Source organism: Leptinotarsa decemlineata, unplaced genomic scaffold (genome assembly GCF_025532065.1).
Source record: "Leptinotarsa decemlineata unplaced genomic scaffold, Ldec_3_MD MMD2_tig00003335_RagTag_RagTag, whole genome shotgun sequence".
NCBI classification, from domain to species: Eukaryota; Metazoa; Arthropoda; class Insecta; order Coleoptera; family Chrysomelidae; genus Leptinotarsa; species Leptinotarsa decemlineata.
In genome coordinates, this window is record NW_027412587.1 from 3,902,549 (window position 1) to 3,923,291 (window position 20,743).

Below are 20,743 nucleotides of genomic sequence, written 5' to 3' on the forward strand. Positions count from 1 at the left end.
TTTGATGATTTTTTTACTTGTTTCAGGGATTTCAAATCATTTTATATAATAGACAATGGAAGTCCGAACTAGTGAAATTCAAATTTGTTTACCGTAACCCCCAAATTCACTACTGCTTTCAACGTCTAACCTCTGTCACGTTCCTGAAACTCTTTCAACTTTATCATGATTGACTCCATAACATGATCCTCAAACCACATATTCATTTCAGTGTTACTATGGATGGATGCGTTAAATATTGAGAAATACTTATATTCGTTGAAGATTCGATCGCCTTTGACAACCTCAAATTCTCCACAATATTAACCTTTAAAATGCATCCTTTTTCAATGCATTTTGAATTATACTCACAAAAAGGGTCTTATAGTCGATCAAAAATGAGGTAGGGTTCTTATGCTTGGGATTACTAATCACTTCAGTCCGGATACGCGAATTAAAAGCCGATGTCCTCGATTAGAGGATGTCTCTTTCCGGCTAATCAGGCCTGCTCCTTTCTTCATCTAAAATTTCATCTGATTAAGAATGCTAGTAGATTTTGTTTCCCACCCATAGTAGTAGTATTTTTCAGATCTTTTTTCATTCGTTTAGAAGCCTTATAACACTCTTCAAGTCTATCCTTCACCGTTTTCTCCTTGTATTCATCTATTATGAGGCTCAAGATAGATGCGATATATTTCATCAAATCAGCACAAACATTGTTCAAAATTGCAGAAGCAGGTTCAACAATAACTGATTGACCGAAATGGAGAGCCAGAAAATATTTCTCGAACAGTAAATTAGAAACAGCACTACCTAGCGGGGAAAACTTTGCGGTAGAAGTAATGCGACCAAATATGAATATGAATAAAATCTGCTATTGAGACACATGTCTTATGGAATCATAGTATATCAGAAAACTGAATTTCTATGATGATATATTAGTCTTAAACACTATATTCACAGGAACAACAGTAAAAATGTTGACAAAAATGTTGATACCGCTATTACAGTACCCAAATCGATAGCGACAAGTTGCATTACTGTATCTTTATCATGCAGCAAGTAAATGTTCTGTTTCTGTTTAAAGTCTGTTTTTCCGTTAATCAGTTGTCGCCCCCATACGAACGACAACTCTCAGAAGTTGAGAAGTTGCGAGCTAAGGACTAACGAGGTCTTACCTGTTAACGTGTGATTCCTAATACGGTTGCAGAATCATCGCAGCTTCAACCATATAAATTCTCTCGAGAAAATTACTACAACATAAACATAAGGATGCATGGTGTGAAGCATGCGTGTGTATGTACGAAAAATGTGTGCATTATGTAATATTTGGGAACTCACAAACCAGTATAGCAGGACATCGACAGAAAATGACCACGTAGTCAAGTTGAAGATCAAACTCAACTTCAAGGTCAGATCATGAAATGGTGGAGGGGAGGAATCAGTTTTCAGGTTGAAGTGTGGAAATACCTCCTTTTCAGTTGAATACACGCTTACGTCATATGATATATTGGCTTGAATCTTGGATAATATTAGGTTTTAAGAAGAAGATAGTAATACATTTCAAATTGAAACATGTGTATTGCGACATGTAAAAGTTCATGTCGAGAATATATTTAGGTGGGAAAAATATGTCTTTTTCGCTGCAAAATGCTGTGTTGTGACTGTATACATTGTTTTGAAGAACTTCCAAACCCCGTTTAGCATGATTTTCGCTAAGAATGAACTTTGTATTCATTTTCACAGTCAAACCACACTCCACCGTCAGATACTGCAATATAGTGTTGAATTTCAAATGATTAGATTGTACTGCAATACGTGAAAGTTCTTGTTAGGCGAGCATATGCATGTGTGAGAAAAATCAATCAATTCTACTGCAAAACGGCATGACCCTACGCATCTCTTTTGGAAACTCCGCAAATCTCCGTCTAGCATAACCTGGGCGTTCAGTTTCAAGCTCAAACCAAACTGCTTTGTCAGATCTTGACATGGTGGGGGAGAAACAGACCAAAGTGAGAACTAACCTGTTTTTCAGTGGAAATCATATCAAAATCATCTACTGTATGGCTTCTGATTTGTAATCAATCATGTTTCGAAAAGAAAAACGTAGTGTGACATTTTAAATTATTACATCATTTTTAAGCATGCGGAAGTTCATGTAGGGCATGCATTTATGTGAGAAATATCAGTCTGTTCTCCTGTAAAATGTCAAGTGTTGACACTACATGTCTACAAATCTCCGTCTAGCATGACATTGACGGAGAAGTCAAAGTCAAATTTCAGTCATCATTTTTGATACATGAATGTATATATGACACGTCACATTTTACAAAAGATATTTTATCTTATAGCACTAAAATCAATAACAGCACATGTTAGACAAAAATATTATTTTCATACTCTATCAGAAAGTAAAAACAACTTGTTACCAAAAAGTCTTTGACTTTTTTCTTGAATATGAGAAAATTTCTTTCATTATGGTTTATTTTTTCCTGATGGAAATCGTGTCTCCGTCTCGTTTAATGACAGTGAATTAAACTGCTCTGTCAGATCTTGACATGGTGGGGGAGAAACAGACCAAAGTGAGAACAAACCTGCTTTTCAGTGGAAATCATATCATAATCATCTACTGTATGACTTCAGATTTGTAATCAATCATGTTTCGAAAAGAAAAACGTAGTGTGACATTTTAAATTATTACATCATTTTTAAGCATGCGGAAGTTCATGTAGGCATGCATATGTGTGAGAAATATCAGTCTGTTCTCCTGTAAAATGTCAAGTGTTGACACTACATGTCTACAAATCTCCGTCTAGCATGACATTGACGGAGAAGTCAAAGACAAATTTTAGTCATCATTTTTGATACATGGATGTATATATGACACGTCACATTTTACAAAAGATATTTTATCTTATAGCACTTATATCAATAACAGCACATGTTACACAAAAATATTATTTTCATACTCTATCAGGAAGTAAAAACAACTTGTTACCAAAAAGTCTTTGACTTTTGTCTTGAATATGAGAAAATTTCTTTCAATATGGTTTATTTTTCCCGATGGAAATCGTTTCTCCGTCTCGTTTAATGACAGTGAATTTCCTCATTTCTTGTTAGCAGATGGGAATGTACATGAACGTAGCTTAATATTTTGTAACGATAAATGCATGGTAATGTGAAAAAAATTTGTGTCTTGGAATGTTTTCTTACAAGATTCTCTGTATTTGAGATCAAAAATTAGTCTAATGAAGCGTTTTTGCCTTATAAAGATTCTATTTATTTCTGATGAGTGTCCCCAAATGGTAATATCTATATTAAGCTTAGAATACACTAGACCATAGTATATATCCAAGAGATTATGTCTCAAACAATTTAATTTCATTGTTAGGAAGGCAAAATACGTTTTTCAGAGAAGTGCACAAGTATTCGATGTGATTATTGAAAGACAATTCAGTTTCGAAACTTAGATTTATTTGGAAAGGGCGCTGATACTTACTTGAGAACTGGATAAATGTTGTTTTATTTCCATTATTTATTAAATGATTGTTTCTATACCAACATTCGAATTCATTGATTACTAGTTTCGTTTCATTTTCAATTTCATTCAGATCTGGAGACGTCACAATGTTGTGTCATCGGCATACATGAAAACTCGACCCTCGAGAAAATTCTAGTATTTAGTTTCAAGGTTAAACCAAACTTCACCATCAGATTTGCCAATGTGTGGAAAAAAAGAGACCAAAGTGAGGCGGTACCCACGTTTCAGTTGAAGTTACGTCAATATCATCCACTATGTTGGTTCAAATTGTAATGTAATCATATTTCAAGAAAAAATATAGTGTAGCATTTTGAATCATCATTAAGTATGCGGTACCTAGTTCATGTTAGACATGCATATGCGTGAGAAATGGCAGTCTGTTCTCCTGTAAAATGTTATGTGTTGAGTCTACGCATCTGTTTTGGGGCAGATAATAACTTTGAATTCATTTCAAAGTCAAACCAAACTTGCCGGGTAAATCTGGCAATGACAGGTGAATGAATTTATTTTCGATCAAAGTGATGGCACAGCCTACTTTTCAGTTATAGTTACGCTGATGTCATATGCTGTGAAGGTCGAAACAGAATGCAAAAGCTACGTGCAATATCAAAATCGACAAGTTTTTGTCATGCGGGACCAAGAAATACAGGCACAAACTATAGAAAATCGGCTCATCAAAGCAGTTGTCTCTTTCGACAATTTTTAAATTCTAACCAAACCTCAAGATTTTTCCAAATCCTACTATATTTATTTCTCTTCCGAATATGTATTCTGTAATTCAATTTCACTCTCTTCAGTGTTTTCCGTACATAAAATAGACCTAAATAATAACTGTTCTTTCATTCGTCATCATGAATATAACATTGCACAAGATTCAGATCTTAAATTCCATTGGATAGTTACAAGCAACAAGAATCCACTCTCTGAACTCTCATTTCTTATCACTTGTGCTTCATTGGTTTGTTCCATGTTGAATCATTTGAATACATGCAATGAACTCTTCTCATTACTTATCTCCAATTATTTTATAACCTTTAACTTTGCAGTCCGACGCGGGCCTCAATAGTTCAATGAGGTTTCAAAGGGAAAATGTGAGATCAAATTTTGCTATAATAGAGAGAATTTCTGTCAATTGTTATATGTATCCAATTCGCCCTAACCATACCTTGGCACAGCTCAAGTTGATAATTTTCAGATTATTACTTCACGAGAAATTTTCAGATTAATACTTCACGAGATTCCACAATATTATCTATACAAATGCACGTTATTTAACTCTCTTCAGTTCACCCTACTTCGCTACCCACTAGAGATGCCTGACGTCACAGCCAAGCCCACCTCCCAACTGAATGTCCATACCAACAGGCAGTGATCGTTCCGCTCTCGGAGAGGGCAGATGTTAGCACAGTCCTCGGCCGTCTGCGTGTCACCATCGATAGCGAGGCTAGAGCGATGCGTTACGTCACATCTTTCACTGCAGCGATAGGGGTGAGGGCACGCCGATGAATACGCATTACTCAGCCGCACGTCGTGGAGTGAACATCTCGCTCTCTTACCGATGAACGGTTGATGCTGTGACGTCACACCACTACTAACTTGGTGGGATCACATCGATGAAACATTTATTACTTGAAGGATCTTCGAAGTATGCAGACGTATGTTTGTACATAGACAAGCACATGATGATACCCTGTACCGTGCATTCTCACATACACACCAATCAAATGTAATTACGTCAGTATGTCACACACACACACAAAATCTCATATGAAAAAAATTCTGAACGATCCATGCACCAGACCCTTCAAGGTCACATCGCCTTGATGTTACTAAATAACAACAAAAAAAACAATTAATACGTCATAGTGATGGGGGGAGGCCCAGAACCTGCTGTAATCTGTGATGTACACATACCACCTATGCACCAGACATATTTTTCAAGGTCATATACACCATACCTATTTTTCAAGGTGGCATGCACCGACATATTTCTCAGGGTCACATGAGTTGGTCTAGGTCATCCACCCCACGTGACGTCATAGTGGTGGGGGGAGGCTTAGAACCGGCTCAAATCTCCTACTGACATTCAATTTTTGTGAAGTTTGTTAATGTCTTTCCATCACCAAATAATGATTAACATCGCTCCAGTAACGACAATTATGTCTATTCACTTCACCATTCAACATGAAAGAATTTTCGTCTGAAAAACATGTATTGTATAATAGGTTTGGGTTATTGGTCAATTTTTCGCTGAACACCTCACAAAACTGAAGTCGACGATCTGGATCATCTTCGTTTAATTCCTAAACTAGCCTTATTTTGAAAGGATGGAATATGTAGCCTTTCAAAAGCCGAAAAACACCAGTAGCTGATACACTAGACGCTCTAGATTGTCGATTATCCATATGTACATGTCCTAAAACTACAACTTCAACGCCGTCATTTCTGACAGGACGGGATACTTCATGTTTTCTGTTGTGAAGAGAACCTGAAGTTCGAAACTTATCCATTATCTGTTTAACGTATTAATAGCTCACGTTGTGGTCTGGATGATTCGTATTATAAATTCTTGCAGAAGCTTTAGCACATTCATTATTTCGATAATAGATTGCAACGATTTCCATTCTTTCAGTAGAGTAAACCATGTGCACAGTGACCAAGGATTACTGAACAATAATTCGCGAAGAAGTAACAGTGGCTAACTATCTACTTTTTGTTCTGCGACAATTAGATTCAACAAAAAGCACCAGTGCAGAAAAAAACTAAGAGTGTCGTCCATTTTAAAATGTCTGCTACTAATTAAATAAATTCTACAAATCTAGAAGACCTGCGAAAGAGAATTGTTCGGGATTGCCGATATCCGACTCCGGACATCATCAAGAATGTAAGGAACGCTTTCGAAAGTAGACTGTATTATTGTATGGAACTAGATGGAGGTCATTTTGAACACTTTATCCGTTGATAGTGTTGCCATTGATATTACTATAAAACGTTCAACATTTAATTTCTCAATAACGAATGAACTAATTTCGAAAAAAAATACAGAAGTAATAGAGTGACAAAATACTTTCCAAATGATGTATCACTGGACCCCCCGTGAAAAAAATAGGGGGGTAGTTGCTGACCGCAGGGGAGTGAAGGTTTCGCTAATGTCCATATCAGAATTTGTCTCCCTAGAAATAAAAATTGACATGTTCTTTGAAATTTCCGATTACACGTCCGTTTCTGACTTACAGGGGGGTCAAGTTTTGTTGGAACGCCCTGTATTGTATTACCAAACTCCTCACTCCACATTGTAATGTGTACTTGGTTCAGATCGTTCGAAAAGCTGGGTAATATTCAAAACAAATTTCGTTAATGATCAATTAGAAACTGTAATAAATTGCCACAGATATGAATTGCCTTACATAACTTTCCTGGGAGTCTGAAAACCTGTTACTGGTGCCAAAGTTAATTTTATTTTCACGGTCGCAGAGCGCAGTAACAATGTCTTGACAATTTGTAGAGACACTTGTGAAATCGAAAATTATATTTAACACCACCCACATGTGCAATAATTTATTAATTTCCCATTTGCTTAAGCAGGCCAAAACTTCGAATTTAGCCGGGTCGATCCAGTTTCGAGTCGATGAAATTAAGCAATTCAGCAGCATATTTGAAAATTTGTTGCGCTATCAAAACAAAACGGGTTGTCATAAACTTCGTGACAAAAAAACTCGTACTCACTTCATATCTTTGATGAGTAATTTTCTGATAAAGTCCTTGGCGTTCTCGGATATCTCTTCAAAGGCTTCGTCTTCGAAGTCATATTTGGCTACGGTGACGTTGGCCATTGTTTCCACATCCGTGTGACCCATGAAAGGAGATAGTCCCGATAATCTGGAAAAGGAGAACACAGATAGAAAAAATCAATAAAATATTATTTACCACATAATCATTTGATGCTAAAAGACAATACATTATAGGTTTTTAATGAATTTACATTCATCCATTAATCTATGAATATTCCATTATAGTTGATGAGAAAATTTTTGATGACTATTTCGAATATATTCAAATTTATTCAAATTTGGATTCAGAGAATTTTTCTTGCCAACAACTAGTCTATTAGACAAGGGCTGAAGCCTTCAAAAATGGTAAAAAGTGAAAAAAATAATAGTAGGATGAAACCCATTAAAAATTATGGAAATATGATAAAAATAAAAGGAAAAATAAATTACGGCTGATCTGAGTTCGGGAAGTGGGAGAGGGTGAATTTTTAAGGGGAAAAATGGTTTATCTTGATATCCGGCAAAACTACAAGTCCTATGGAAAAAAGTTAAATGACAAAGTTGTAGGTAATGAAAAGACTCACAATTTTTGTACTCACAATTTTTTTCACATAACCTCAAAATTTATGGGAAAATTTCAAATAACCTAGTTTTTGGTTATTTTTCTTAACAAAAAAAATTCCTACGAAATTTGGTGAAAACTTACCTTTTTATACCCTAACTACACTGTAATTCATTTGATTTATAATATTAATTTTTTCACTTTATTTTGACTTAATATCAAAAAGCACCCTAATTTTCAATCGAAAATTCTCGCGTGAAAATATCAGATTTTTTCAAAAAGTCGGTGTGCTTTTTGTTCGTTGAAATCTCTACTTTCTGATGGTGTAGAAAAATATACATTACTATAGTAAATGTTCCATATAGTGGCACATGGCATGAATACAACGATTCACAGGTGTCCCCAATTTCGCCAAAATCAATTGTGAGCAATGAGGCATATGTCCTCTTTTATGAACAGGAGGGAACGAAGCAGCACCTTTGATGTGTGTTTTTTTTTTCTTCTTTCCTTTTTTTTTTCTTCTTTCCTTTTTTCTTAATAATCTTAGTTCTTTGAATTTATTTGTATTTCTAGCTAAGAACTAATTATTAATATTTTTTTAAATTTTTTACAGCTATTGTTAATATATTTATTATAAACAAAAAAAAGGCGAAATATAGTGTAATGTGAACACGAAAAAAAATGTTCTCAGAGAATGCAAAAAATCGAAAAAAACTCTAATTCGAACAGCGATAGAAGTGTTTTTCGGTTCTCCTACAACATTGCCTTTTTCGGTGGTGAACCCTGGCCAAAAAATTTGGTTTTTTTGCAAGGGACTGCTGCAGCTGTGAAACTGGATGTGGCTGTCGAAAACATGGTTCAAAATACACAAATTTATGCTCAAATTGTCATGGTTCCTGAAAATTGCTCTAATATGAAAGAGATTCAGATGAAATTGTGGATGAAGAACCAATGCAGACTGGAGATGAAGAAGGTGATGGTTTTGAAGATTTCGAAGATCAACTAGATTTGGAAAGGTTTCTCGAATCTAACGATTAAGAAATGCCATCAAAGAGACAAAAACTAATGAATAAGTAATTAAAATTCAAGATAAAGTATTTATAAATAACAAGATTAACGTTTTAAAAAATATTATGATTAATAACGTAATCAGAATGAAGTATCTAAATTCAATAGTACGATTTACATGTATATTTATATTTTATAATATATAACATGAATGTAAAGAATTCAATAAATAAACATTTTCACTGAATAAAATTGCAGCAATCACATTTTTTTGATTAAATTGTACATGATGATTGAAAACAAATCGAGTTTTTCTCGATTTTTTGAGAACATTTACTATAGTAATGTGTTTTTTTGATATTAAGCCACAATGAGGTGAAAAAATAAATACTTTAAGTCAAATAAATAACAGTGTATTTAAGACATAAAAAAGTAAGTTTTCACCAAATTTTGATTCCAGTAGCTGTATCGCCAACAGCATACGCAGAAATAACTTCTATGAAGAATCCTACACTGACACCTGTTGGATATAAGCCAACGCCCTTCGTGGCATTAGCCAGAGTAGTAGTTATTTCTTGACAAGTGTCAGTTCATTAACCTACAATGTAGGTAAGTTGAGACTGGCCTGAACGAATTGTTCTTTTAGATAATTTGATATACAGCCAATTTACAAGTATGCTCCTTACTATATATGAAATTTTTGAACTAATGCATGTTATATCTTCTCCTCACATCTGCTACGGTATGCAGGGTCGCGTATTGACGATGATTACTACACTATATCACATACACGGCGTCAAAAAGCCTTCGATCAAATAGACCGTTACGTTCTTCTCAGCAAATTGACAAAATTGGGACTCTCTAACCAACTGCTTACTCTAATTGAATCATATCTAGTTTACAGAAAACAATTGGTCGAATATGAATCTTTCAAATCGGCTCAGTACGTAGTTACATCTGGGATACCACAAGGTTCTAATCTTGGACCTCTTTTATTTTTTATTTTTATTAATGACTTGGCAACCTCTTTGAATATTCCTAACCTACTATTTGCAGACAACCTGAAAATATATTATAAAATCGACGACATTACTGACTGCCAACATATACAACATGAATTAGATGTAATCAAACTTTGGTGTGATAATAATCGTCTACAACTGAACGTATCATTTACAACAAAAAAGCGAAGTTCAATGTACGATTATTCAATCAACTTTACTAAAATCAACCGCGTACATGAGATAAAAGATCTTGGTATAACATATACGACAGTAAATTAACATTTACAACAGATATAAGGAATATGATTGCTGATGCAAATAGGATGCTTGGATTCATTTACAGAAATGGCAAAAACTTCAAAAGTATTGCCACCTTAAAATTGCTATATTTTGCGTATGCCAGATTTAAGTTAGAGTATGGCTCTGTGTAATGAAATCCAGTTTATGACTACCAAAAAATTTCAATTGAGAGTGTGCAAAGGAAGTTCCTAAAATACTTATGTCTAAGTTGATGGTCGATACTCCACGACAGGCATCGATCATAACATTTTGTTGACACGATTTGATATGACATCTTTGGAAAATAGGAGAGTTATCCTTGGTATTAAATTCCTGCATAAATTACTAAACAACAATATTGACAATAGGGTTCTTTTACCCGAGATCAATTTCTTAGTACCAAGAAGTGAAGGTCGACACAATCTGAAATTATATTGCGAAGCATCACGCACAAATGTTATGCTACGATCACCATTGAATTTTATGTGCAGTAGCTTCAATAAAATCTGTGAACACTGTGATATTCATTTCGACTCTCTGAACGCCTTGGTATCTTGTATCCACAATCACTTATGATAATACTATAAATAACATTTGTGTCAGTACTGCTACATTGCATGATTTATAACATTTTGTGTTACATTCTCAATTTTTCATTCCTCTTTTGGAATTCTACTTATACGAATATTTCATATATACTTTGTTTTAACATTTACTTTTATACTATATTTCACTATTTTTGATATTTATTTCATATATACTCTGTAATAATAGCATTTTCTGTAACTGGGTACTTCTGTTGGAAATAAATAGCTTTTTTTTAAACGCACTAAAAAAAATCGATGACCAGTAGCATTATAACTATGGTCGAAAATATTACGGGCTCAAATGTGGTAAATATTGTATACAAAACTTAGAACATTTCCTTTTCCCAACAGTACAATTCGGGAAGGACAAGGAAGCAATGAAACACTCTTCAAAAACTGACGATGGGAATTTTTATACAGAAAAAAAGGAATTTGCATTCCTGAATTAGTGGGACAGAAATTGAAACATTTTGAAAAAGCTTTTGAAGCAAATAGGTTTATGAAACGGGATATTGGAATGGGGATCTATTTTCATTCTAAATGGTGAAAAAACAAAAAGAAATATAAAATAGGGATCACGAGGAACTTTACAACTGTTGACTACAAGATCTACATTCAAAACAGAGCTTTACTCAGAAGATCCGAAATGATAACAGAAAGGACTGTGAATAATGAAGTTGGAACGGGCCTTAAAAAACTAATCAGCTAAGTCTTAACAACATCAGACTACGATCCATTACAATACCAAATCCTTTGTTCCATACCGTTAGGACTTTTACAGTGTTCAACACTGTAGAAATGTCTTCTTGAAAAGTGAAGTGGAAAAATAAATATAAATCCTGTCCAAGATTGCATCTTTTGGAACACTGCCAGTTGCCAAAGTGCAAACTTGGAGAGAAAAATCATACGGTCCATTGAAAAAATCCGAACGTGATGAAAATATCTGCGTAACGCATTCCTTTTTCGTCACTTTCTATTTACGACTCGGTGAGGCGATAATATTTTTACTGGCACCGAAACTTCATTCATATCCGACTCTCCATATATCCATCAAACGTGGAAAAACATAAACAGCGGTCGGTATTTTTCGCGATTTGCGTAGGTAAAAAAACAAAATATACTCACAGAACGTAACAGATGACGCCGACCGACCACATATCGGTGCCGTATCCTATTTCGTCAAAGTTGACGACTTCGGGGGCAACGAATTCTGGGGTGCCAAAAAGAACCTGCAGCTTTTTGTCCGGGTCGAACTTCCTGGCGAGGCCGAAGTCGATGATTTTTATCCGGTTCCCCGTCTTCGTCAGGCAGAGGATGTTCTCAGGCTGAAGAAATAAAGCGCGATCAAAATCAGCATGCAATCAAGATTATTTTTTATATTTTATGTGTACATAATGAAAATGTGGTTATACATATTATTGCATATTATAAAACCTCCCCACCGCGTATGTCTGTCTTTTTGTTCGAAAGCGCAGGGAGTGTCAAGAGGAAGGTTATTAATGTTTTGTTTGATTTGTTGAAATATGATGATGTAATTCAAGAGAAGCCTAACCCCTAAATTTTTGAAAAAATTATATCTGGCAGAATGAATGATTACTTGGAAACATTCTATCTAATGACAAAGTGCCAACACGGGTTCAGGAAAAATCTCTCGATAGAAAGTGCAACGTTCAACTTTGTACAAAAAGGACATGATTTAATGGATAAAAAAACATTGTGGTAGGTTTATTTTTTGATCTGAGTAGAGCCTAGAATATTAAATTCGTATCAGATAAGCTATTTAATATTGTTATTCGAGGAAACATAAATCAGCTTATGATGTCTTTCGTAACAAATATATATTTCCAGGTGAAACTTAATGATATAATGTCCGATAAAGTCCTTGTCACAAATGGGACACCTCAATGCAGTGTACCCGGTTCACTAATTTTTCTGTTATATGTGAATGATCTACCTAATAATATAAGTAATTGTGCGATATACCTTTACGCAGACGTCACTTCCATTATTCTTTCAAGTAAAACAACAGAAGAAATGCATAACCTTGTAAACTCAGCTCTACATGAATTTAATGACTGGTGTTACAGGAATAGACTTATAGTTAACCTGAGAAAAAATGTCTGTATGGAATTTGAAAATTCATCTCGAAGCCTTCATGATTTCAATTTCATTTTCCGGAATGAATCCTTGGCATTAACAAGCCCAAGAAAATTCTTAGGAACAATAATGGACTCACATTTCATTTGGCGAGAACATGTAGACTTCACATCCAAGAAATTGAATATATCGTATTATCTCATTAAATCCTTTAAGAATAAATTAGATACTAAAGCACTGATACCAATTTATTTGCCACAACATTGCTGTCTGGGGTTTAGCAACTGAGATGGACAGAATTTTCTAAAACATTACTGAGGCTAATTTTCAATCTTGATTACATAACGTCATATAGAGATTTTTCGTCAAAATAAGATACTAACTGTTGCCTATTTGTTCATTCTGAAAACATTGACGTATATCCATGAAAATAGAAGACAACTAGAGTGATCGGAAGTCCATAATTATCATACTAGTTATAACCATATGCTCATCACCCAAAAACACTATCACGCAAGTACAAATAGTCTCCTCTGTTTGCTTGTATCCGTCTCTTTAATATACTGCCATGCGATATGAAGACACTGTCACCTCAAGTTTTTAAAAAACAGTTGAAAGTGTTTCTATCAGAAAAAGGTTTCTACACAATAGATGAATTTATACTTGAAGATGATAATGTCAGATCACTGTCATTGTGACGTATATGTCGTAACATGCTGTTTCTGTTTATTTATCTATTTCTATTTTTTACTTATATATATTATATATATATATATATATATACTATTATATTATACTATTATATTTCAATATGTATGTGTTTGTTTTACAATGTGTGTAACGTTATTTTTCATTCAAGTGACATCTTATAATCTTACACATTTATATTATACCTAAGACCTGTCCCATCTACATAATGTAGCACAAAGGACTAATAAATATATCTATCTATCTATCTACCTACCCGTTTGAAATATATCAAAACAATTCACTACATGTCTATAAAAAAGTTTGCGATGGCATATGTCTATCTTTTAAGAATAGCTGCACCCATTTCAAAGTTTAAAATAACATGTAATGTGGTACTTGGAAAGTTATTTAGACTTATCAAATAAACACTTTAGTTGCCTTAAGCATTTCCTGCACATTATCATTGCCTTTCACACCATACAATTGAAATTAAAATCATAAAAGTTATCATAAATTCAAGTATCCTCACATACCGATGCGACACACGTGAAGAAGAAGAAAGGTTGCAATTGTGTTGATTTTGTTTTATGTAGTGAATAACTTTGAAGGTCAAGGTCGTATTTTTGTTTTGTGGTGTCTTTAGGTATTTTTGCATTAAATTGAATAGTTGAATTTTGTCAAAAGTCAGTATTATAAAGGGTTATATGCCCTGCTAATCGTGCAAGCCAAGAAAAACGATATTTCCAAGAAATTTGAAACATTTCTACAACGTAGGATCTGGCAAAAAAATGCAGAAATGCATTTTGAAAGCCGTGTTTAATATGTAGTATAGGGACTCATATCGAGGCAGTTTCAAAAAGAAATAAAATGCTGACATTATTTGGTATTCACTTATATGCATGTGTAATGGTTATACAGGAGGCAACAATTTATGGACAACCTAAATTATGTCCAGAAGCATATGAAATAGATACATCTAGGGGACCGGTACAAACTAGTACAGGGCACAAAAGTGTTAGAATTAGTGCCATTAAAACGATGAGAGAAAAAGCAAATGAGATGGCTCCCAACTAGTAGAAAAAAATTGATATAAAATTTAAGCATGATCAAAACAAACATGAATATTCCATTACACTGAAACATAATTATATCCTTTTTAAATATAGGCTAACAAACACAGAAAAAGCACCGCATTGAATTGTGCTTTGTATCTGCTTTGTGATATTGAACCTTGTTCACTGGATGAATTTTTTTAATGAATACCTTGAACTCAAATTATCTGATCTGAGCTTTATAAAGCATCAAAAGTTGCTGAGGTGTGTACAATTTTCTGGTTCGGAACAGTGTTCCAAGTTTTTGAGAAACATCCTTTGCAATTCCAGCGACATATTGGTGTTCATTTTGACCCTCAACAAACTTATCGAAACAGAAAGCGGAATTGTCTGTCCTGACATTATTATATCCGGTTCGGAGATGTTTATCTTTCTGAAGGAAACCAATGGCTGGGTTTTAGTGGAATTGAAGTGAACCTGGTTACTTTTACCCCAATTCGAAATCACCTCTAGATGTAAGTAAGTAAGTAGCTTTATTCATCATTAAAACATATACACAATTCAGCCTGCTGGTGAACATATATATACTTACCAGACTAGTCAAAATCTTAAAACTAAGGCTAAAAATTCAAACGAATCCCAAATATAAATATAAAACATTATAAAAGAAGAAAACTCTACGATATATAGGTATACACTTATACACACATATATAGGTTACAATAATCATGCCGCCAGGTATTCATTCAGAGAATAGAATGCGCCGTTACAGAGAAATGAATGTAGCTGAGTCTTAAATTTACCCGTCTTGTTTGGTTCCGAGCATAACTTCAAGTATTTGTTGTAGCATTTTATTTGTTGGTATTTATAAGATTTCTGTCCAATAGTCAATCTAGAAAGTGATTGATAGATTCTGTTCATATTTCTTGTATAATAGTCGTGGATGTCTCGATTCTTGGGAATACTGTGTTTTTGTTGTGTGAAATAAGTAAAGACTGGGTAGGGTTAAGATTCTTGTTTTCCTGAACAATTCTTTACAGGATGCAGTAGGTGACGTTCCCATCATGCATCTCATTATTTTTTTCTGTATAATAAATGCATCATTCAGATTACTAGATGACCCCCAAAAAATGAGACCATATGACAGTATGCTTTCTGCATGTGCAAAATATACCATTTTCAAGACATCAAAACTGACTGTGTTACGTAATTGCCTCATTAAGAAGCAGATACTGCTTAGTTTGGCTACCACATTATTAATATGTTCTTTCCAGGTCATCTTATGGTCCACTGTGACTCTTAGGAATTTTATCGATTCAGCTTGTTGAATTGTTTGGTGGTTCATTGTTATTGTTAGAGTATTATCAAAGCTGCCATTTCTGGGTAAGAATATCATAAAGTTTTTTCTGCATTAACAGATAATCCGTTATTGTGACAGTAATTATAAAACGCCTGTGCACTTAAATCAGCTCTGGCAGAACACTCTTGAGCGGTTGAGTTCCTCAAGCAGAAGTTTGTGTCGTCTGCATATACAATTTCTAAATCTGCTTGTCTGACTGACTGAGTCAGGTCATTCATAAACACTATGAACAACAGTGGGCCAAGTACTGAACCCTGTGGTACCCCCTGTGTGACAAATTGTTTATCAGATACATTATTATTCAGTACTACAGCTTGCCTTCTTCCGTCAAGATAGGAGCGCAGCCAGTCGTTGCCTATTCCTCTAATTCCCAGATACTCTAGGCCTTAGAAATATCAAGCGCAACAGCTCTTGACTTCCCATGTTTTCCGATTGCGTTATTCCAAATTGGGTGACATACGATAGGAGATTTCCTGTTGATCTTTGTTTCCGAAAGCCATATTGATAATCGCTCAAGATGTTGAAGTCATCCAAATATTCAAGGATATGGTGATTTACGGCTTTCTCCATGATTTTTTGTATAACTGATAGCAAAGCGACTGGTCTATAGTTATTTGGAAAATTTTCTTGCCATTTCTGGGAATAGGCTGAACGCGACCAATCTTCCAACAAGAAGGAAAAACCCCTTTCTTGTAAGACATGTTGAAAAGTCTGCAAAATACTGGTGCGAGTTCAATGGCTCACTTTTCAACTGACCTTTTGGTTATAATTTATCATTTTTTCAATATAGTTTTCTAAAAACTCTTTCGTCAAAACTGTACGTCAATTGTTGAAACTTAAATGACATTTATCTAAAGGTGTTTGAGAAAAATTATGATTGAGTAATAAAGTGAAATAAGAAGTGAAATAATAATGTTGGCACCTGAGTTTATAAAAGAAATAAGAGGAAAACTAAAAAAAATTACTATCGCCAGCTGATAGTTGAAAATTAGGTTTATAGGCAGGTTATTTATTTTTTTTCATTCAAATTTTTGGGAATTACAAGAGAAAATTACTGATATGACTTTGTAATTGAACAAGTGTCGGAGATCGGGGTTTCCAAATCTACAAACTACCGTGATGTTTCGATGCATGATGCATGTCTATAGAAATTTACAGAATAAGATAAACCAAAAAGTTAACAGTTGGCCAATTTTCATCTTACTGCCTATTTATTTTGGCTTATTCATTATATCAACGCTCTGCTACGAAAGTGTAGCAAGTGTCCACTGTTTTATTTTTAAGTGTTAGGAATCACACGTTAACAGGTAATACCTCGTTAGTCCTTAGCTCGCACAAGTTTCGACTTCTGAGGGTTGTCGTTCGTAGGGGTGCAATAGCTGGTAAACGAAAAAAACATTTTATCTTACTTAAATCTTCTAACCGTAATTTATCATTAAAACCTAATTTGGAGGCATCGAAAACTAGTACTTGTACTAGTAATTGATTGCCCGTTGGGGAAGACTCAGAAAAGAGAAAATAATCTATGAGATTTATAGTAGACATCAACATACTGTTTCTAACGAAAAATAAATCCTCGGATTTGAACCCGTTTCGACCTGCTCACCTTCATGTCGAGATGTAGGATCCTTTGTTTGTGAATGAAAGCGACGCCCTCGCATATCTGCCGCATGAAAATGGTGCAGCTCTTCTCCGTCAAAATGAAGTCATCGTCGATCACTCTCTCGAATAGTTCTCCGCCTTCGATGCTGAAATCACAAAAATTCCTATCATCTATCGACACAGCTGTGTTATTTTTAAACTATCCCGAATACGAATGCACGATACTCCAGAGAAATTAAGCACACCATTCACATCAATCACTCAATTTGCTGCGGTGGATCCAGAGTGGCTCATGAAGATGAGTTCCCATCCATTTGAATTAAACTAAAGTTAATGTAGACTTCATGACGATATTTTTTCAGAAAACGAAACTTTATTGCTAACAAAATCGTGTTGAACAGCTCATCAAATCTAGGTGTTCCTCTGCATATTGGATGCGCAGATCAGCCGGCAGAGTGGGGCGAGAGCTCATTAACATCGAGGAACTCGTGTAGTGGGCATCGTGTTCGTACAGTAGGTGGAAAAATTACACTGAGTGTGGTGAACTGTGAGTTATTCGTTGTCTTTGAAAATGCATTCGAACAGTAAACTAAAACACAAGGTACTTGTTGAGAAAAAAAACATTTTCAACTCCAAATAAAAATGAATGTAACAAATAACGTGGCAAATAAAAATGTTACTTTCAATTTCAACGATGCCAAGCAATGTTGCGACAATTTTTTGAACAGTTTTCTTCCAAGCAATGGAAATCTTGTTGTGAACGAGCAAAGATATTTGAGAGGATTCCATGTTAAATGAACCCATGATAGACATCATCGTGGAGGATCTGATTAGGATAGCGACACTGCATCGTAACAGAAACATGGGGATGTTGTTCGGGGGATGGCGATGGTAAACTATCCGGAATCGAAACACTACCTTACGTAAACCATGTATGAACAGTAGGCGAAAAATCATATTATAATATTTATGCAACCAATCTTCAAAAATATATAAATGGTGAATTGATTACTTCCTTCCGTTCTTTGGTAGAAAGCCAAAAACTTTCTTTCCCAAAAATTAATCACTCCTGAAAATATAACCCATTCAATTCAAATAAGATTCCTCTTGGCTGGGATAAAATCAAATAGGTGAATGAATGTCATTACGATGTCATCGATGACATATAGAGATCAAGCTTATTCCGTGACACATTAAAAATCGTAATTCATGAATGAATGTTCTGGCGATGCATTGAATTTATTGGAGCCTCTGGAGACACCCTACATTTTGTTTTATGAGAGAGAGGAGATTGTTAGATCAAGATCTTCAGATGATGTGGTGCTGCAGGTTTTTCCGGGTTTTCCTGCAGCTGAAAAAGCAAATGCGCCACTGGAATCAATGAAGTCGCCCCGGAGCGCCAATTAATTTTTATTGTTGTTTTTATTTTATTTTTATCGTTGTTTTAACACATTGTAATAATTGAATGAATTGTGTGTATTTTCTATAATGTTATTCAATTTGGTACTGAAGAGCCTTGGGGTAAGTGTCTTAAGGCGAAACATCGATGTATACTTGTGAGGATGACAGTGTTCATTTAAAGTAGAACTCATGTGAATGATATCTGATTTTTATTCCACAGCGAATGTTTGGAATACAAACTGAGTAGAGAAAAGTATCTTCAGTGTTCATATAGAAGTATTTGTTTCGAAAACATTTTTTTCTTTCGTGTAATTCAATGTTTATATGAAAGTAGCTGTTTCAGGAGGACTTTCTTTCAGTTTGTGTCTGAAAGTTACTTCTTTGCATGATCTACACATCCATGTATAAAGTTGCTTATTTTCAAATTGATTACTTCCTTCCTTTCTTTGGAAGATTCCCTCTTCCTTTTTTTTGTATCAAGATGGAGTAGTAGAAAGCCAAAAACTTTCTTTCCCAAAAATATAAATGGTATGTTATAATAAGTATGTTATAATAAATAATAGTTTGAACAACTAAAAAAACGCACTTTAATAGAAACACAAACTAAAAAATAATTCGAAACTAATTTAAGATTGTGTTCAACATCGATGATGTAACTGATGACTTTTAATAAGTCTGAAATCAGAATAAATCTATTCACAAAAAAATTAATTTTGTTGTAAAAAAAGCGTGGGATGCTTCAAATTAAATTTTTATTATGGCTTCAATCTGGCAAACAGCTCCTAATCAAGTATTTATAATAATGGATATTAAGCACCCCATGCTTTCTAACAACAAAATTAATTTTTTTGTAAATAGATTTATTCAGATTTCAGACTTACTAAAAGTCATTAGTTACATCGAGCCATAGGATCCACAATCTTGAATAAGATTCGAACTATTTTTTAGTTTGTGTTGTAATATAAGCGTGTTTCTTTAGTTTTTCAATTTATTATTTGTTTTCTACTTTATAGTTTGGCTTTCTATTTCAAGCCCATTTGTTTTAATATAAAATATATACGCATGCGCAGACAGTGTGGTTGTCTCACTTGCTCTTACACATATACTGTGTGAGGAAATTATTTAATCCTGGAATTCCTGATGAGGATAATGAGATAAACTTATGAAATTATTGCATTGTTACCGATTCTTAATAACTGTATAAAGTTTAAAATACATCTGTTAGTCAAAATTGAGTTCAAATGAATCGGTTACAAACAAACATACTAGTGAAGCTAATAAAAGCCTGATAAAAAAGTAAACCTAAATGTTTCGAAAATGCTAACTTTAATAACTTCCAATTGACAATGGATACCTTATGAATCGAATGACATACAGGATTTTTTGGTGTTTTCGTCTGTCGACAATAAGCTGAATAATGATGAACATGTCAAACAGCTCAATGGTAAAGTTTTTTCCAGGTATTAAGAGTGAGTGGTTTTTAATGAACTAGGATATCAAACTACGAAATGGTTTACCACACGCAAATTGCGACCACCATTTTGGAGAGCAACCCTTTTATATTTCCTATTGATATTATAGAAAAGGGGTTATGAGATGTATGTCTAAATTTTTTTCACTACCAATTTAATTTTAATAGTCACTGCATTGTTTACTTTCAAACATAGATAAAACATATGTTTATGAACATAAGATAAAAGTTTAACTTTGCTTACACACATTGCTTGCTAGGTGCAATAGAAAGTTTCCATCAAATAGAGTATGCAAACCTTAGTAATATTCATTTTTGAAAAGCAGTGGCGAATTTGTTA

At 34.2% G+C, this 20,743-nt stretch overlaps 1 protein-coding gene across 1 annotated transcript in view; it reads right to left on the bottom strand.

The window, feature by feature from the left end:
• The window catches only part of LOC111513582 (death-associated protein kinase 2), an 88,729-nt gene that overhangs the window by 21,347 nt on the left and 46,639 nt on the right, over nucleotides 1–20,743 (bottom strand). Inside the window, 3 exon segments of the mRNA XM_074177967.1 lie at nucleotides 7,247–7,399; nucleotides 11,856–12,055; nucleotides 17,536–17,677. Coding sequence (XP_074034068.1) covers nucleotides 7,247–7,399; nucleotides 11,856–12,055; nucleotides 17,536–17,677 — 495 coding nt within the window.